The sequence below is a fragment of the Canis lupus genome, chromosome 1 (genome assembly GCF_003254725.2).
Source record: "Canis lupus dingo isolate Sandy chromosome 1, ASM325472v2, whole genome shotgun sequence".
NCBI classification, from domain to species: domain Eukaryota; kingdom Metazoa; phylum Chordata; class Mammalia; order Carnivora; family Canidae; genus Canis; species Canis lupus.
The window spans coordinates 31205158-31222215 of NC_064243.1; the positions used below are offsets into that span (position 1 = coordinate 31205158).

At 42.2% G+C, this 17058-nt stretch overlaps 1 protein-coding gene across 8 annotated transcripts in view; it reads right to left on the reverse strand.

The window, feature by feature from the left end:
* REPS1 (RALBP1 associated Eps domain containing 1) overlaps positions 1-15029 on the reverse strand; it is an 82750-nt gene extending 67721 nt beyond the window's left edge. For 7 of the 8 annotated variants that reach the window (XM_025422410.3, XM_025422412.3, XM_025422411.3 and 4 more), the window contains exon 1: positions 14704-15029. In XM_025422410.3, the coding sequence (XP_025278195.1) occupies positions 14704-14856 (153 nt within the window). In that variant the 5' untranslated portion in view covers positions 14857-15029. The remainder of the gene's footprint in view (positions 1-14703) is intronic. The other variant, XM_025422413.3, reaches the window with a different exon arrangement.
* Positions 15030-17058: the final 2029 nt, after the last annotated feature.

Genomic DNA, 17058 nt, shown 5'->3' on the forward strand with positions numbered 1-17058 from the left:
TTCACAAATCTTCAAGAATCCACTAATTTTAGAGTATCATAAAAGCATACATTTTCTTATTAATAAAATGGGAATAACAGGCTTACTACAAGGATTAAATGAGACCATGTGTTAAATAAGAACCACAAAGCTGCAATGAGATGCTAGTGGAAAAGAGTAGGCTAGACTATTCTAGCTCCAAGGCGCATTCCTCAGCCAAAATGCAATCATACTATGTGTGGATGACTTGGGTATTGCTTGCAAATGGCTAAAAGGCTCTTACATTAAATATGCAAATGTTAAAAAATATGCAAATACTTCTGGGTTTAACATCCAAGGTTCAACTTTTTGGAGGCTACACTAATTTTAGGCAAATATTATACTTCTACATCCACCTCGCCTTGCTAGGGGTCTCAAGAATATTTCAGAAAAACCTCTGAAATCTTAAGTGAGAATACCTAAAACTCTACAGCAAAAGTGCAACTTGCCATTTACTGTGAAAGAATATTTCAAATATAATGAAGTATGAAATCTTCATTTTTTTAGTCAACAGCCTTATTCAGAAACAACCATCAAGTCTGCACAAGCTTTAAGGCCACCCAGCTGCTACTCTCAAGCCCTGAAATGCCCACTGAATCTTGCTAACACAGATGAACTGAACATGACATCTCACTCAGCACATCCAAAATTCAGCACAAGGTAACCCCAAAAAACTATACCACCCTCCTCACTTCTTTCTGTTAATGGTTATCACCACTCTGTAAGCTACATAAGATCAAAACCTTAAAATCATTTTTATGATTTTATGATTTTATGATTTATTTGAGTTTTCTCAAATAAGCAGAGCTTGACTGAATGACACTTATTTGATCACCCTCTTAGAACTGGGTACTTTGCTCTATGTTTACACTTTATTTCACTTTGGTATTATGAAAACTTCTGGTATTACTGATATTATCTGATATTATCCTCAGTCTACAAATGAGGAAATGGGGGTCTTCAAGAGAGGTTAAGTTACTTGTTCAGGGCAAGAGTTATTAAATACAAAGTGGAGATTCATTTATTTATGTGAGAGGGAGAAAGAGCACAGGGGAGGGGCAGAGGAACAAGCAGATTCCCCACTAAGCAAGAACCTGACATGGGGCTCTGACCTGAGATCAGGACCTGAGCCAAAGGCAGACACTTAACCAATGGAACCATCCTGGCACCCAAGTGGAGATTCAAATCTATAACTGTCACATTCGAATACTCAATACTTGCTGGCACAGAATAAGGGTGTTATAATTAAATATTTTTCTATGGAACATAATTAAGTGCTCTAAAAAATATGAATTCTTCTTTTTCTGGGGTGGGCAGGAGAGGGAGAGAGAATCTTAAGCAGGCATCTAGCACAGAGCCTGAATCGGGGGTTCCAACTCGCAACCCTGAGATCATGACCTTAAACACTTGTGTTTAAACAAACCTCTGGGGCAGCCCAGGTGGCTCAGTGGTTTGGCGCCGCCTGCAGCCCAGGGCATGATCCTGGAGACCCCGGATAGAGTCCCACATCGGGCTTCCTGCATGGAACCCGCTTCTCCCTCTGCCTGTGTCTCTGCCTCTCTCTCTGAATGAATAAATAAATAAATATTAAAAAAATAAACAAATAAATCTTAAAAAAATAAACAAACCTCTTTTCCTTCTAGTCCTAAATGAGACACAAAGAAAAATCAATAATTCTTAATAGTTTCTAGAAAATGATTTTTTTTCAAGGATAGAGATTTCTATTTCCACATACACCTGACATATTCCATGGACAAGAAACAATAATCACTCTTAGATCAGGGCTGTTGGCTACTCTTTATCCAATGCAGCATATTTACATGATTGTGAGGACTGGGTCCCAGATCTATCACTTATGCAAATTCGGACTGGATACAACAATGCAGAAATACAAAGCCACCAAATCAATGCTTCAAAGTAACATTAGAAGCTTTTAGCCTAAAAAAAGATTCATGATGGTGATGGTGATTATTTTTTTAAAGATTTGCGAGAGAGAGAGAGAGAGAGAGAGAGAGAGAGAGAGCGAGCACGCTCACATGTGCAGGGTGCGTGTGAGGGGCAGAGGGAAAGGAAAAGATAATCTTAAGCACACTCCACGCTGAATCCTGAGGCAGGACTCTATTCTCAGGATCCTGAGATCATGACCTGAGTGGAAACCAAGAATCCCGACAGTGATTATTTTAATAGAAGATAACCAGAAGTAGTCCTTCCTATAGATTAAAACTACTATTTTATTAAATTACTACTTATCAGGCATGATTATTTCAAAGTCAGATTATTTTTGAGGCACTATGTGTAATTTTCCAAAAAATTACGATATCTGAATTAAGTGTATATAAATTCAGCATACGACCCAAACTCAACAGAAACTGGTCTCAATTCTTTCTAAATCACAACTTTTTCAGCCCCTTCTAAAGCTATTAAATAATGTACACGTAAAAAAATCTAGCCCGGGTGGCTCAGTGGTTTAGCACCGCCTTCAGCCCAGGGCCTGATCCTGGAGACCAGGATCAAGTCCCACATCAGGCTCCCTGCATGGAGCCTGCTTCTCCTGCCTGTGTCTCTGCCTCTCTCTCTCTCTCTCTGTCTCTCATGAATAAATAAATAAAATCTTAAAAAAAAAAAATCTAGTACATATAAGGCATGTACACAGAAAGCAATGAATAAATGTTAAAGCCAGAATTATTATTCCAGTACTAGTGCTCCATGTAAATATACCTGGTTGTAATGAATCTTCAAGTGGCAATCTCCTCTACACATAATTATCAATGTATCACCTTTCATATGATATTCAGAACATAAGACACTTAACAAATATCAATTATGTAAGTAATATTGATATTGAGGTTTTGTAAATAAAAATACATTATACAGATAGTAGAGGATCCTTTATTCTCTACCATACTTACCTTCACATCCTCCAAGATGACTGTTTCATACATTCCCCCCACCCTGCAAAACCGTTTAAAAAAAAAAATGTATTGCTTTGAGGTATAATTCATATACCATAAAATCCAACGATGGTAAATGTAGGATTCGTTAAATTTTTTTTTTCATTTATTTATGATAGTCACACAGAGAGAGAGAGAGGCAGAGACACAGGCAGAAGGAGAAGCAGGCTCCATGCACCGGGAGCCCAACGTGGGACTCGATCCCGGGTCTCCAGGATCGCGCCCTGGGCCAAAGGCAGGCACTAAACCGCTGCGCCACCCAGGGATCCCGGATTCGTTAAATTTTAAGAAAATTTATGGAGTTGTGCATCATCACCACATTCCAATATTAGAACTCTACCATCACCCCAAATGTTTTCCTCCAGTGTTTCCATCCTAACCTGGTCTCAGGTAACCACTGTTCTTTCTGTATAGCTTTACCTTTTCTAGACATTTCTTATGAGTCCACAATATGTACTCTTTTGTATCTGGCTTCTGTCACTTACCATGGTTTTTTTTTTTTTTTTTTTTAATTTCACAGGGGGAGAGAGAGAGCAAGCACGCTTGTGCACAAGCATGGGGAGCGGGAAAGGGAGACGCAGGCTCCCCACAGAGCAGGGAGCCCCACACAGTACTCAATCCCAGGACCCTAGAATCATGACCTGAGCCAAAAGCAGACAATCGATTAAGCCACCCAGGCCCCCCACTTACCATGTTTCTGACATTCATCTTTGTTGTAGTATTTTGTAATTTGTCCCTTTATGTTACAGAATTATGTTTCACTGTATGGATATACCATATTTTGTTTACCCATTCCACCATTTGATGGACAGCTGGACTGCTTTCCAATTCTTGACTGCTGTGAATAATGATGCTAACAGACATTTACAATTCTTCATGTGCACATTTTCATTTATTTTGGATAGGTCCCTACGAGTGGAATTGCTTATTCATATAAGCTTCTGTGTAAAACTTTTTAAGAAACAGCCAAACTGTTTTCCAAAATGGCTGTACCATTTACATTTCTAAGAGCAGTGTATACGTTCCTGTTTCTCCACAATACCATGTAATATCAGTCTAATTATAGTCATTCCGGTGGGTGTGTGACAGCATCATTGTTTAATCTGCATTTCTTAATGACTAACAACACTGAACATCTTTTTATATGTTTATTGGCCATTTATAATGTTGAACATCTTTTCATATGTGTAATGGCCATTTATACAATCTCCCTTGGTGAAGTATCTATTAAAATCTTTAGTTCATTTTTTGGTTTTTTTCTTTATAACTGAGTTGTAAAATTTCCTTATATATTCTAGATTAAAAACCTTTACTGTGTTTGTAATATCTATTTTCTGCCAATCTATGGCTTGTCTTTTTACTTCCTTAAGTATTCTCTGAAGTGCTGAACTTTTTAAGCATTTGAATGAAGTCTGATTTGTCAGTCTTTTCTTTTATAATTCATGCTTTTGGTATCATTTAAGAACTTTGCCTAACATAAGGTCATAAAGATTTTCTCTAATGTCTCCTAAAATTTTTATAGTTTTAGATTTTATAATTAAATCTATGATCTATTTTGAGATTTTTGTATATGGTGTGAAGTTGTTTTTTTTTTTTTTCTTGAGGTGGGTGCTCCAATGTCTCCCAAAATGTTCAACATGGGGTCCCCCCCACCAGCCACCAGACCTCAGTACTGAGCTTTACTACTGCAAATACTGTTCCTACAGTAATCGGTCAGTTGTGGGAGTGCTTGTCCACTACCAGAAAAGACATCCAGAGATAAAGGTCACTGCCAAATATATCAGGCAGACTCCTCCTACAGCTCCTCCTACAGCTGCAATGATGAGGGGGCCCCAAGACTCCCCTCAGCCACCCGGCCCCATGCAGCAGCTGACCCGAAGCAGCTCTGAGAGAGACGGCCCTCCCGCAGAGAATGAGATGTTCTTTTGCCAGCACTGTGATTACGGGAACCGGACGGTCAAAGGTATCCAGGTCCATTTTTTTTTTTTAAACATACGGATATCTAATTGTCCCAGCACCATTTGTTGAAAAGACTATCTTTCCCCCATTGAATTGTCGTCCTGGCACTTTTTCAATAACCTGTTCATTTCTAGACTCTCATTTCTGTTCTATTAATGTTTTTGCTTAGTCTTAGCAAATCACACCATCTTGACTACTGTAGATTATAGTAAATTTTAAAATTAGGGCAAAGCTTCTATTTTGTTTTCAAAATTGTTTTGGCTATTCTACATCCTTCACATTTCCTTATAAATTTTTGGCTCTGTTTTACAATTTCTACAAAAATGCCTAGTAGGATTTTGATAGGGATTTTGCTTGAATCTAGAGAGAAGTTTGGGGACAACTGCCATTTTAACATCAATCTTCCAATCTATGAATACAGACTATTTATTTATAGATTTATTTATATATTAAAGAGAGAGGGAAAGAGCAGGAGTGCAGAGAAGGAATCTCAAGCAGATTCTGAGATCATCATAGAGCATGACACAGGGCTTGATCTCATGATCGGAGCATGATCTCATGACCCGGAGATCAGGAATCATGCCGAAACCACAAGTTGGACCCTTAACCAAGGGTGCCACCCAGGCACCCCTTTCCATTTATCTAAATCTTTAATATCTCTTAGTAATGTTTTGCAGTATAGAAATTTTGGTGCTTTTCATTAAAGATTTTATTTTTAAGTCCTCTCTGCATTTATCGTAGGGCTCGAACATAGAACACCAAGATTGAGAGTTGCCAGCTTAACCAACTGAGCCAGCTAGGTACCTCACCTTTTGTTAAATTTATTCCTAAATATTTACTCTTTTTGATGCTACCAAAGATTTTTTTTTGTTGCTTTCATATTCAGATTGTTCCTACTACTAAATTGTTAATATTGCCTCAGTTTGTGTAAAAAAAAAAAAAAAAAAAGTAGAAGTAGAAACCATTAGGCTAGAATATCCTTATTTTCCTCCACTATGTACCTACTTGGTTCCATATCCATGTTCTTCATTGTTTTCCCCTTTCAAAATTGAGGAAGAGATCCCTTTTCTGTTAAGACCATCCTATGCAGCCAGGATTCTGAACAATATTGCTTTGTCAACTCCCTTTCTCTTCTTGTCTTCCTTTCTTCCCTTGTTAAGCCTAACAACTAAAATCATGCTGCCGTATACTTTTTATGCTCAAAAAATAAATCAGAAAAGACTTCCTTTATATCCTCGAATACCTCCAGTTTCTACCTCATGTCTATTTCATTTCATCAGCAAACTTCTATAAAAAGCCATCCATACACCCTATGTCTAGTCCCTGGGCCATCAAGTATCCCTCAAGTCACTCAAATCTGGCTGCCACCTCTACCATTCCATGAAACTGGCTCATCAAAGTTACTGATGACCTCCAGACCACCAAATCCAATGGGCATATTTCTGCCCATATCTTCCAAACCTCTTGGCCAAACTCAACACAGTTAAGTATTCTTTTCTTGAAATACTCATATTTCTTGGCATCCATGATATAATCCAATATACACTGTCAATTTCCCTACAACCACTCTTTCTTATTAGCCTCCTTCCTAAAGGCCTTCTCCCAGTTTACCCAATTTAAAAATGTGCATTCCTCAGGGTTCCATTTCTAGCCAATCCGTCTTTCCTCTCTATAGTCTCTTCTTTCTCTTCTTCCCTGATTTCATCTATTTTCATGGCTTTTAAGTATCACTAGTAATACACTGATAAACTTCAAATTGACATCTCCAAGCCAAATATCTTTGATCGTCTCTGGTAGAGACCTGACAATCTACATGATTCTAAGAACCTATGATTGACCAAAAACAAACAAACAAAAACCCTCCTGAATTTACCATTACCCCTCCACAGAAAACAAATACAAACAAAAAAATCCTCTCCCAGCCATCCAATAATGTTGACTTCCAGCAACATCTGAGTTCTAACTTATGCTCCATATCCAATCCATTGTCATGTCGTCCTATTTTTGCCGCCTCAAAATATCTCAAATATATCCACTCCTCTCCATCCCACTGACGCCTCACTAATCTAAGTCATCATTTCCTATTTGAGCTACTGCATATCCACTGGCCAATCTTTCTGTTTGCCCAATATTCTCTTATCATACAGCAGGGTAAGCTTTCAAAACATAATTCAGATGGTACTCCCTTACTAAAAGCTTTTTTCGTATTTTTTTTTTTAAGATTTTATTTATTTATTCATAGAGACAGAGAGAGAGAGGCAGAGACACAGGCAGAGGGAGAAGCAGGCACAATACAGAGAGCCTGACGTGGGACTCCATCCAGGGTCTCCAGGATCACGCCCTGAGCTGCAGGCGGCGCTAAACCGCTGCGCCACCGGGGCTGCCCTTTTTTCGTATTTTCAAATCTAAACTGCTTGTTGCTGTGTACAAAGGACTTGTAGTATGTGGTCCCTGCCATGTCCATCTCCCCTCCCCTATAGTGCTCCAGCTTTTCATTTCCTCAAACACATTAAGTTCTTTAGGCTTCAGGCCCTTCATATGCTTTCTTTTTTTTTTTAATATTTTATTTATTTATTCATGATAGTCACACAGAGAGAGACAGAGAGGCAGAGACACAGGCAGAGGGAGAAGCAGGCTCCATGCAGGGAGCCTGACGTGGGATTCGATCCCGGGTCTCTAGGATCGCGCCCCGGGCCAAAGGCAGGCGCCAAACCGCTGCGCCACCCAGGGATCCCCCATATGCTTTCTTTTATGTGAAATATCTCATTCTTGCTCCCTTACCTGTGTCCATACCTCCTCAGAGGAACCATCGTCCTACAACTAAGTAGGGCCCTGGAGTCTGCAATCATTCTCTATTAACTGTACACGTTCTTTTCCTTAATCCATAAAGGCAGTAAGGATTTCTGATTTTTACCTCCTCAGAGGAACCATCCTCCTACAACTAAGTAGGGCCCTGGAGTTTGCAATCATTCTCTATTAACTGTAACACGTTCTTTTCCTTAATCCATAAAGGCAGTAAGGATTTCTGATTTTTTATTACTGCTAAATATATACCCCTAATGTAAATAATACCATCAAAAAGTATTCATGAAAATATACAAAACTAACTTAAAAAATTATGTTTAGCACTTCAGAGGTATGTCTGCTCTTCTTCAAAACTTTATGTAGAGGTCCATGGGTTGAGCTTGGCTAAACTGGAGGAAAGCTAGCAACCTCAAATTATATGCACAACTTTATAAACTGTGTTTTCTAAATAGATGTCTAGTACATGCAACAGAATTTCAAAGGAAACCGCAATCCAAGAGTTAGAAGATATATGTAATCTAATAAATTCTAACTTCATCATTTAACAAGATAGACTCAAATTGAACATAAAATCAATTCATGAAACAAAATGAAAAGAAGATACAGTATTTTTTAGGGGGTGCCTGGGTGGCTCAGTTGGTTGTGTCTGCCTTCAGCTCAGGTCATGATCCTAGAGTACTGAGAGGGAACCCCATATCAGGCTTGCTGCTCGGTGGGGAGTCTGCTTCTCCCCCCACCCCCCGCCCCCGCTCCTGTTGTATGTGTGTGTCTCTCTCTCTCCAGCTTACTCTCTTTCTCTCCGAAATAAATAAATAAAATCTTTTTAAAAAAAACAGTATTTTTTTAAAGGCCTAAGTCCTATAATTTACTAAACCTCAATAGAATTTAGTGTATGGTATGAACTTAAAAAAAGATTTCTGAGACAAGGTTATCATGTCCTGATTTTTATGTCATGCCTATATGTGCAACCCAGCAGACATAAATTCTTTATATAGATGTAAAGGAGGGAAAAGATGAATGAAAATGCATCTATCACAGAAAAAGCTACAGAAAAAGAAACATCTATGAAGGAAAAGATGAGAAATGCCAAGTCTTATCATCCTTTCCAAATTTTCACTGGCCAAATATCTTGAAGAATTAGGAAACCACAGACCTTACAACCTTTTCATTATTAGTTCCTGCTCATGTAGGTAGTCACTTCAGCATTCCAGGCTGATATTCTCTTCAAATCTCCAAAAGAATGTGAAAGAAATCAATGTGTTAAAATTGTGGAGCAACTAATTTCAAGACTGTACACTATGTTCTCAAGGGTGTGGCTGGCTGGCTAGGGGGCCATTTTGACACTGTAACAATTTTATTTGAAAAATCCAATCCAATCACTTCAGGCTATGAGAACATGAATCCAAGATATTAAGTGATCTGTTCAAGGTCACAAGGCTAGCTAAAGACAGGACTGGAACTTGCCTCCCATGTTTAGTGTTCCTTATTACCAACTTCTCTTTTACAGCTCCATCAAAATGCTTAGCATGAGGTCCCCAAATACTACGACTCTAACTCTTTCTATAAAGAAAAAAAAAAAAAAGATTAAAGCTAGCATGATATGATACAGGAAAAAGAAATTTAAGAGGTAAATATGACACTACAGAAAGTCATTAAGTACGACTTCTCTCACAAACAGTATATGTTTTTCAACTGTGTATAGGAAGTGTCTAAGGCAAGATCATATTTGTAATTTGTTGTAATTAGTGATTCAGAAATTACAGATAAAGAAATCACTACTCCAGAATAACAAATCTGACCTTTACATTAAATTTATAACTTTCAATGAACAAATGAAGCTCTACTTCTCTATTATAATATTATCACTGATGAGCAGATCTTGTAATTGAACAAATTTCAAGAGAAAAACGAAATGGTTTATATTTCATTGTCATTTTTCATCCATTAAATTAATGTGTTATTCAAATATTCTACTGAGATGTTGTTCAAGAAAATAACCTGAAAGATTTCTTGAGCTTCATGAATAGGGGTACACTGGTTATAACCCTCAATGAAAGAACTGTTAGTACTAGAACCTTTTATGCACTCAAGGTCTCTGTGAAGTTTTAAAACATTCCCCAAAATGGGGGGGGGGGGGGGGGCGGTGCTTGGGTGGCTCAGTCTGGCAAATGTCTGTCTTCATCCCAGATCATGATCCCAGGGTGCTGGGATTGAGTACCACATCAGACTCCCTGCTCAGGGGGGAATCTGTTTCTCCCTTTCCCTCTACCGGGTCCCCCTGCTCACGGTCTCTCTCTCTCACACGCTCTCTCTCAAATAAATAAAAATCTTAAAAAATATATATTTTTCCCAAAACAGAAGCTTTAAATAAAAGCTAAGAAAACATACTCATCAGTGTAGTAGCATACTTTGCCTAATCTTTAAAAAAATAAATTACTTCTGATTTTTAAGCCAATAAATGTTTGTTATTTTGTTCAGCAAAAAGCAAAATTCCTCCTGATTAAATCCTATGAACCAAATTTTTCTCTACCCAGTCCTGTTCCTCTCTGTTGTGGAGCTTTTAGCTCATTCATTTTATCTACTAATACACGTCTCCAAAAACAAACCATTAAACTTGACACGTCTTACTCTATTTCAAAACTAGTGTACTGAATTGCCTTTAAAATATCTGACCATTGAAAAAATAAATAAATAAATAAATAAAATAAAATATCTGACAATCGTACTAATAATGTAAATTGTGTCTCTGTGTGTACAAGATAACAACCACAAGAATCTTCTTTCTCTTAAGTGGCTGTGTCTCAAGACAGCATCATACATAAAACCATTCACTATGCAAAGAAGGAAATCCATACATAACTCAAAATCAATCTTAAATCTCTACTCTTGAAAAGAACTCTGGGCAAACCAATCACATGAACAGTGAAAGTAAGAAAAAGCTGAAAGGTAGCAAGGAATAATGGGAAAGGAGAGATGCTTTATTCACTAACAAGTTATTTAACTTCTCTACCTATCGTGTTCCTAGTTAATAAATAAAAATAACACCCACTTCACAGGGTGTTGTAAGGATCAAATGAGTTCCTGCATGAAAACGACATGCCCAGTAAAAGGAACATAACATGCACTCAATAAATGCCAGCTCCTTCCTCCTTCAGTTCTGGGCCCTCTGTTCTTTGTTCTCCACATCCATTCCCCCAGATGACTCAGCCTTCTCATGACTTTTATTAACAAATGCTGAAAACTACTACATCAATCAAAGTCCTGATGTGTACATGCATGCTCACAGTTTAAGAAGCTGTCCGTCCCCTACCCCTGAGATACTTAGGTGAGAAAGGCAGAGGAAGAGACTTGAATATCTGAATTTCACTGTAAGAACAAGCACTTGGTGTGGACAAATGTCCAGGAGTTTCCAACTATCTCCAGAGACTTTGCACTGCCCTCTCAAAATGCCAGAAATCAAACCCACCAGTATCTTTTTTAAAACCAGGCTCTCTTCCTGCCCAAGTGGTGAGTGGTGTCCAACAGGGAATAATCCTCGCACTAATCTTCCCTCATCTAAATATCACCAGGTAACTCAGGCCCGTCAAGTCTACCTTCATAATTTCGAGCCTCATTTTCCGTTCCACTGTTACCACCAGAGTCCAGGTGAGGATTTCTCAATCTCAGCACCACTGACTGACATTTGGGCCCCTATCAATCTTCGTTGTGGACACTGTCCTGAGCATTGTAGTATGTTTAGCGGCATCACTGGCCTCTATCTGCCAGATGCCGGTACAACTGCTCCTTCCCTGCAAGTAGGGACAACCAAAAATGTCTCCAGACAGTATCAAATGCCCCTTGGGAGACAAAATCATCCTCCCAGGATGTCCCCCACTCCTGCATCTGAACACCATGGCCCAGTTCCTCATCACCTCATACATGCAACAGAGAATGGTTCCCCAAATTCATCTCCAGCTTCTTCCCTCTAATTCCTGTTGCACTGATCTCCTACAGGTCTTGTAAAGCACGGCTTTTATGAATCATTTCTCTTAAACTACACCTCCCTGTTACCTTTACAATTAGTTCAAAGCTCTCCACCCAGCCTGGATAATCTGGCCTCAATTAAACATTATCCAACAAAGCACCTCACATAGTGTCTACCCAGCAACCCTTCAGTAACTCAGACCTGTTCGTCCGGATGTTTCCTATTCTACAGCTGTCACCCTAGTTTGGATGCCCATTACCCAACATACATTCCAGACCACTGCACGAGCCTCCTTCCCCCGACTCGACTCTCTTCTTACTCGAGGTTAAATAACCAGCAATGAGTCTCCATTGCCTATTGAAATACGAAATCTTCTGCATATTCCTTAGTCTTTCTTAATATGGTCTCTTTCAACTGTATGTTCCTTTGTCCCCAAGGCACACTCCAGCTTCAGCAAAACCTAACTATCTGCTACCCCTTGAAAAGGCTCCTACACTTTCCACCTTTTATCATGTTTTCTTCTGCCTGCAAGTCCTTCATCCCACTGCCCTACCGCCATACTAATTTAAAGTCCATCTCAATTAAGTCAAGGAGACTTTCCTGATCACACCTCCTTTGTACCTCTCCTATGGCATTCACATGGTACTTTATGTCACATATGTGTATTTCTGTAGTTTACAAGGTCCTTGAGAGATTCTTACTCCTCTTTCGATGCCCTGTGATGCCTACCCCAGTTAAGTAGCTAACTTAATGTATTTGAGTTGACTCAAATGTCTCCCGCTTAGCAACAGGAGGCTGTGTTTTCAGACAATCCCAAATTCTCAAGAGAATCAAATCCATATTCCCCTTTTGTCTCACATTTTATGTCTTAGGCCGGTTTTTAAGTAAACTGCCTTCAAATATACCCAAAATACTTAGTTCTGCTTCAGCGAGCTCCTACAGCTTCCAGCTTGTAACTGAATCCTGAATATTTATGCTATGTAAGTCCTTTCTTTATACTGAAAAGCAACAGAAATATACTTTTGAATGTTAATAAAACCGAGCAAAACGTGAAAATAACTTGATTAAACAGATTTCAAGCAAAGGTTAACTAACACTAATGTGTCTATCTTAAATAATACACTAAAAGTCCTAAAGTTTTCTGGCACCATTAAAAATATGAAAGTCTGTTTATTTTAGCTCCCTCCACCCCAAAAACATAAACCAAAACAGAACTCATAAAGTTTCTCGTTTAGTTCCTAAATGACTTGAAAGTGTGTTTTGCTATTGCTACAAAGAAGGGCAATAGCATTAATGAGCATGTTCTGACCAGACGTCTTTCTAAAAGTCTAACTCCAAAGGCATAAGAGGTGAGAGTATGGTATCCCAAAGCTCCCACCATTTTTTAGCCAGAATCAGCAGACTGTAGACCCTCCCAACCCTGTTTTGTATGCCCCCGAGCTAAGAATATTTTTTACATTTTTAAAGGGTCTCAGGGACACCTGGGTGGCTCAGTGGTTGAGCGTCTGCCTTTGGCTCAGGGCGTGATTCCAGAGTCCCCGGATGGATTCCCACATCGGGCTCCCTGCGTGGAGCCTGCTTCTCTCTCTGCCTATGTCTCTGCCTCTCTCATGAATAAATAAAATCTTAAAAAAAAAAAAAAAAGGGTCGCAAAAACAAAAACAAAGAATATTCGAGAGAGACTGTATGTGGCCAGCAAAGCCTAAAATATTTTATTTTTGTCCCTTTACAGCAGCACAAATTTTAGACTCCTAGCTGTTGGTATCTAAGACATCCAACTTTTCCTCCCAAAACTTTTTAAAAAGCAATATGAGACATATAAGATTATGCAAAAAGAACGCATTCAACTTAGTCATAGTTAACACACAGGTAATTTCTAAAACAGAGACCTTCGTGGGCATTTTTATACTTCCAAAATTTTTGTCAGAAGGAACCTCTCATTCATTAGATGAGCAGATTTACGCTTAAAGAGTGAAAGTACCTGGCCCAAAGTCCCACTGCTGGTTAACAACAGAATGGGGTCAAAGACCCAGGCCTCAAAAACCCAGATTCAGTGCCCTCTGCAGTATACTACATTATACCTATGCATATGGCTTTAAGTTTTGGAGATGTGGGTAAGTGGCTTGGATCATGATAAAGATGAAAGCTTAAAACCTGCCCCAGATATGCTGTTTAGACAGACTAGCAGCTATGAATCATTAAACAGTAACAATAATGTTCACCACATACATTAGATAAGACCTTCTAGGAAACCTTCTATTTTAAAAACAGACGTGATAGAGAAAGCTTAAAATTTACTGCTTGCTTTTCTAGTGCTACACATCTGATTGAAGCAAACAAATATGCACGTTTGACTTAACAGCTGGCTCAATACTCATCTCCCAGCCCAAACCCACAAGTTCCACCAAATGTTACCGAATGCCAATCGCAAACTGTCCAGTTTACATCAGTCACATGTCCTATAGTTAGCTGCAAGTTCTTTCCACATCTATTTGCAAACGACTAGCTCTAAGTCCAAATTTTTGATCTCCCCAAGAAAGAATTCAGCTTCCTTAAAAGAAAACTGCTTCTTCGAGTCCTACAAAACCCCACTTTGTCCCATCTGCTGGCTCATTCAAGAATCAAAAAAAAAAAAAAAAAAAAAAAAATTTATCTACACCGATAACTTTACTACTCTGCAGGATCCAGGATTCAAAGACACGGTAGCAATGCAAGATCCTTCATCTCAAAGTCGCTCTTCCCGCGTCGAAAAGCAGAGTCTGGGGGGCAGCCGCGAGACCCCGGACTTGGCTCTTGGGAGAGAATACCCAGACCCCCGCCCCCACCCACTCCCGCCCCCGCCCCCACCCGCACCCGCACCGGATCCCGGCGTGACTTTTGTCCTCCAACAGCGACCCCTCCCCCTCGGCCGCGGCGCGAGCGCGGGCCGCCCGGGCACCTGCGGCCCCAGCCCGCTGCTGGGGAGCCCGGGCCCCCTCCCGCCCAGCCCCGGGGCGGCCGCGTCACCTGGAGGACCACGTCGTTGGGCAGCTGCGCGGCCCGGAACAGCTCCAGCACCCGCCCGTTGGCCGCCACCTTCTTGGTGCTCTCGATGTCGCAGTAGGAGAAGAGATCCGAGTAGTATTTCTGCTCCGCATCGCTCAGCGTTAAGCCTTCCATCTTCGCCTCCGGCTCACGGCCGCCCCGCCCCGCCCCGCATGCAAGACCCGGGGCCCGGCCCCACGACCCCGGGACGGCGGGGGCCGCGCGCGCCCCGGCTTCCTCCTCGCCCCGCGGAGCCGCGCGGAGCCCCGGCCTCCGGCGCGCGGGGGGCGCGCGAGCAACAGGGCCCGGAGGTCGCTCGGCGCGCCGCCGCCCGCGAGGCCCCGCGCGGTCCCGGGCTCGGCTCGGCGCGCGGCTCGGGCTCGGGCTCGGGCTCGGGCTCCGGCTCGGGCTCCGGCTCCGGCTGCGGCTGCGGCTCGGGCTCCGGCTCCGCGGCCGAGGGGAGGGCGCGGGGGAGGAGGAGGCGGGGGCCGCGGCGGCGCGAGGCTCGGGCGGACTCCGCCACCGCCCCCGCCCCCGCCGCGGGTTCGAGGCTCCCCGGCTCCGCGCCGCTTCCCCCCAGACTCCCCGCCTCGGCTTCCCCTTCCGTCCACGCCCCCGGAGCGCCGGCGCTTCCCGGAAAGTTGTGGGGCTTCGCGGCTAAAGTTTCGGGGGCTGTGAGCGGAGCGTGGCCGCCGCTCCGCCTCCCTCCGCCGCCATTTACTGCGCCCGGCCCGGCCCCCGACGCGCCCGCACCGACACTGACAGCGGCCGCCGCGCTCCAGACCCGGATGTGAGGCCGGGAGGAGAGAGCGCGAGAGGGAGAGAAACACCCACCGGGCGGGCTCGGCCGCTCCCGGGAGAGGGGGCCGCAGCGCCCCCTGGCGGCCGGAGCCCCGCGGGGAGGCCCGCGCCGACCGCAGCCCCAGGCGGCCGCGCTAGGGGCCCCCAGCAGCGGCCCCGGGACGCCGAGGCGGGGCGCTTCGATGGCCTCGAAGCTCCGGGCACTGGAGGCCGAATGAGCGTTGATTGAAAGAGGAACAGTGCTCGGGGGGTAATCGTTGTATCTGTTTGTGCGCCCTAGAGGTCCGGTGTCGCGGAGGCTAAACGCAGTATCCCTGTGCGCCCCTACAGATGGCTTGTCTTCCAAAGGTGTAGACAAGAGGAGCGCAACGGGGTAGGGATTGGATCACAGTTGCCTTCAGCATCTTTTCCTCCACCACCTGTCCTAGGCCTTTAAGGTCTTTCCTGCCCCTGGGCCTTTGTCCCTGCTACCTGGAAGATTCCATCTACCTGGGAACTCCCGGATTGACGGGAACGTTGAGCTCCAGCTGCCGCTCTCGCTCCAAACCATGTTTACCTGAGAAACAGAATTTGCGGAATAGAGGGGAAAACCGGCGCGTAGGTTTTGTTCTACGCACGAGGCCGACCTGGTGACCTCGCTCGTGCGGGCCTGGGCTGACCTCAGGGCTCCCTGCCCCGCAATAGCCGCCCGTCGGCACCGCCCTGGGAGGAGATCCTAAGATGGCCCACGTACAACACTGAAGAGTTTATGCTTAGCAAATATGAAATATTTCAAAAACAACAGCTAAGGCTGTTTGTGACACAGATTCTTCCATTTTGGTTTTTTTTTAATTTTGTCTTCTCTATGTTGCTCCCTAGAGTTTTCTGATCCTATAGATGGCCCATGGGAGGAAATCAGGACAGGTTCCCAGTCCTTTCCCTATAATTCCAGAACAAAAAGCACGGAAAATCCACAAAGTTGTTGTGGATTGTTTTTGTTGTTTGGTTTGGTTTGATTTTTTTTTTTTTTTTTTTTTTTTTTTTTTTTTGCTTGCTTGTTTGTTTGTTTTGGTTTTGGGGTTTTTTGTTTTTTTGTTTTTTTGTTTTGTTTTGTTTTGTTTTCAGCACTTTGGCAGCAAAACATGCCCTGTTGTCTCATTTGGAGGCAAAAACTTAATTCACTTGAAGCTATTCATAGTCTTATTTGTGCCACTTAGTGTCAATCTTTACTTATTTTACTCCAGGCCTTGATGGGATGTTGATATATACATAGTTACAAGCATTTTATTATCTTTCTTTAAAAAAAAAAAAAATATATATATATGTATATATACATATACAGAGCTGCCTGTATATGAGGGCTACTTTTGGCTCAGGTCATGATCCTGGAGACCCAGGATCGAGTCCCACATCCGGCTCCCTGCATGGAGCCTGCTTCTCCCTCTGCCTGTGTATGTGTCTCTGCCTCTCTCTTTGTGTCTCTCATAAACAGGTAAATAAAATCTTTTTAAAAAATAAATGTACACACACATTTATGACTATGGAACTGTAAATACT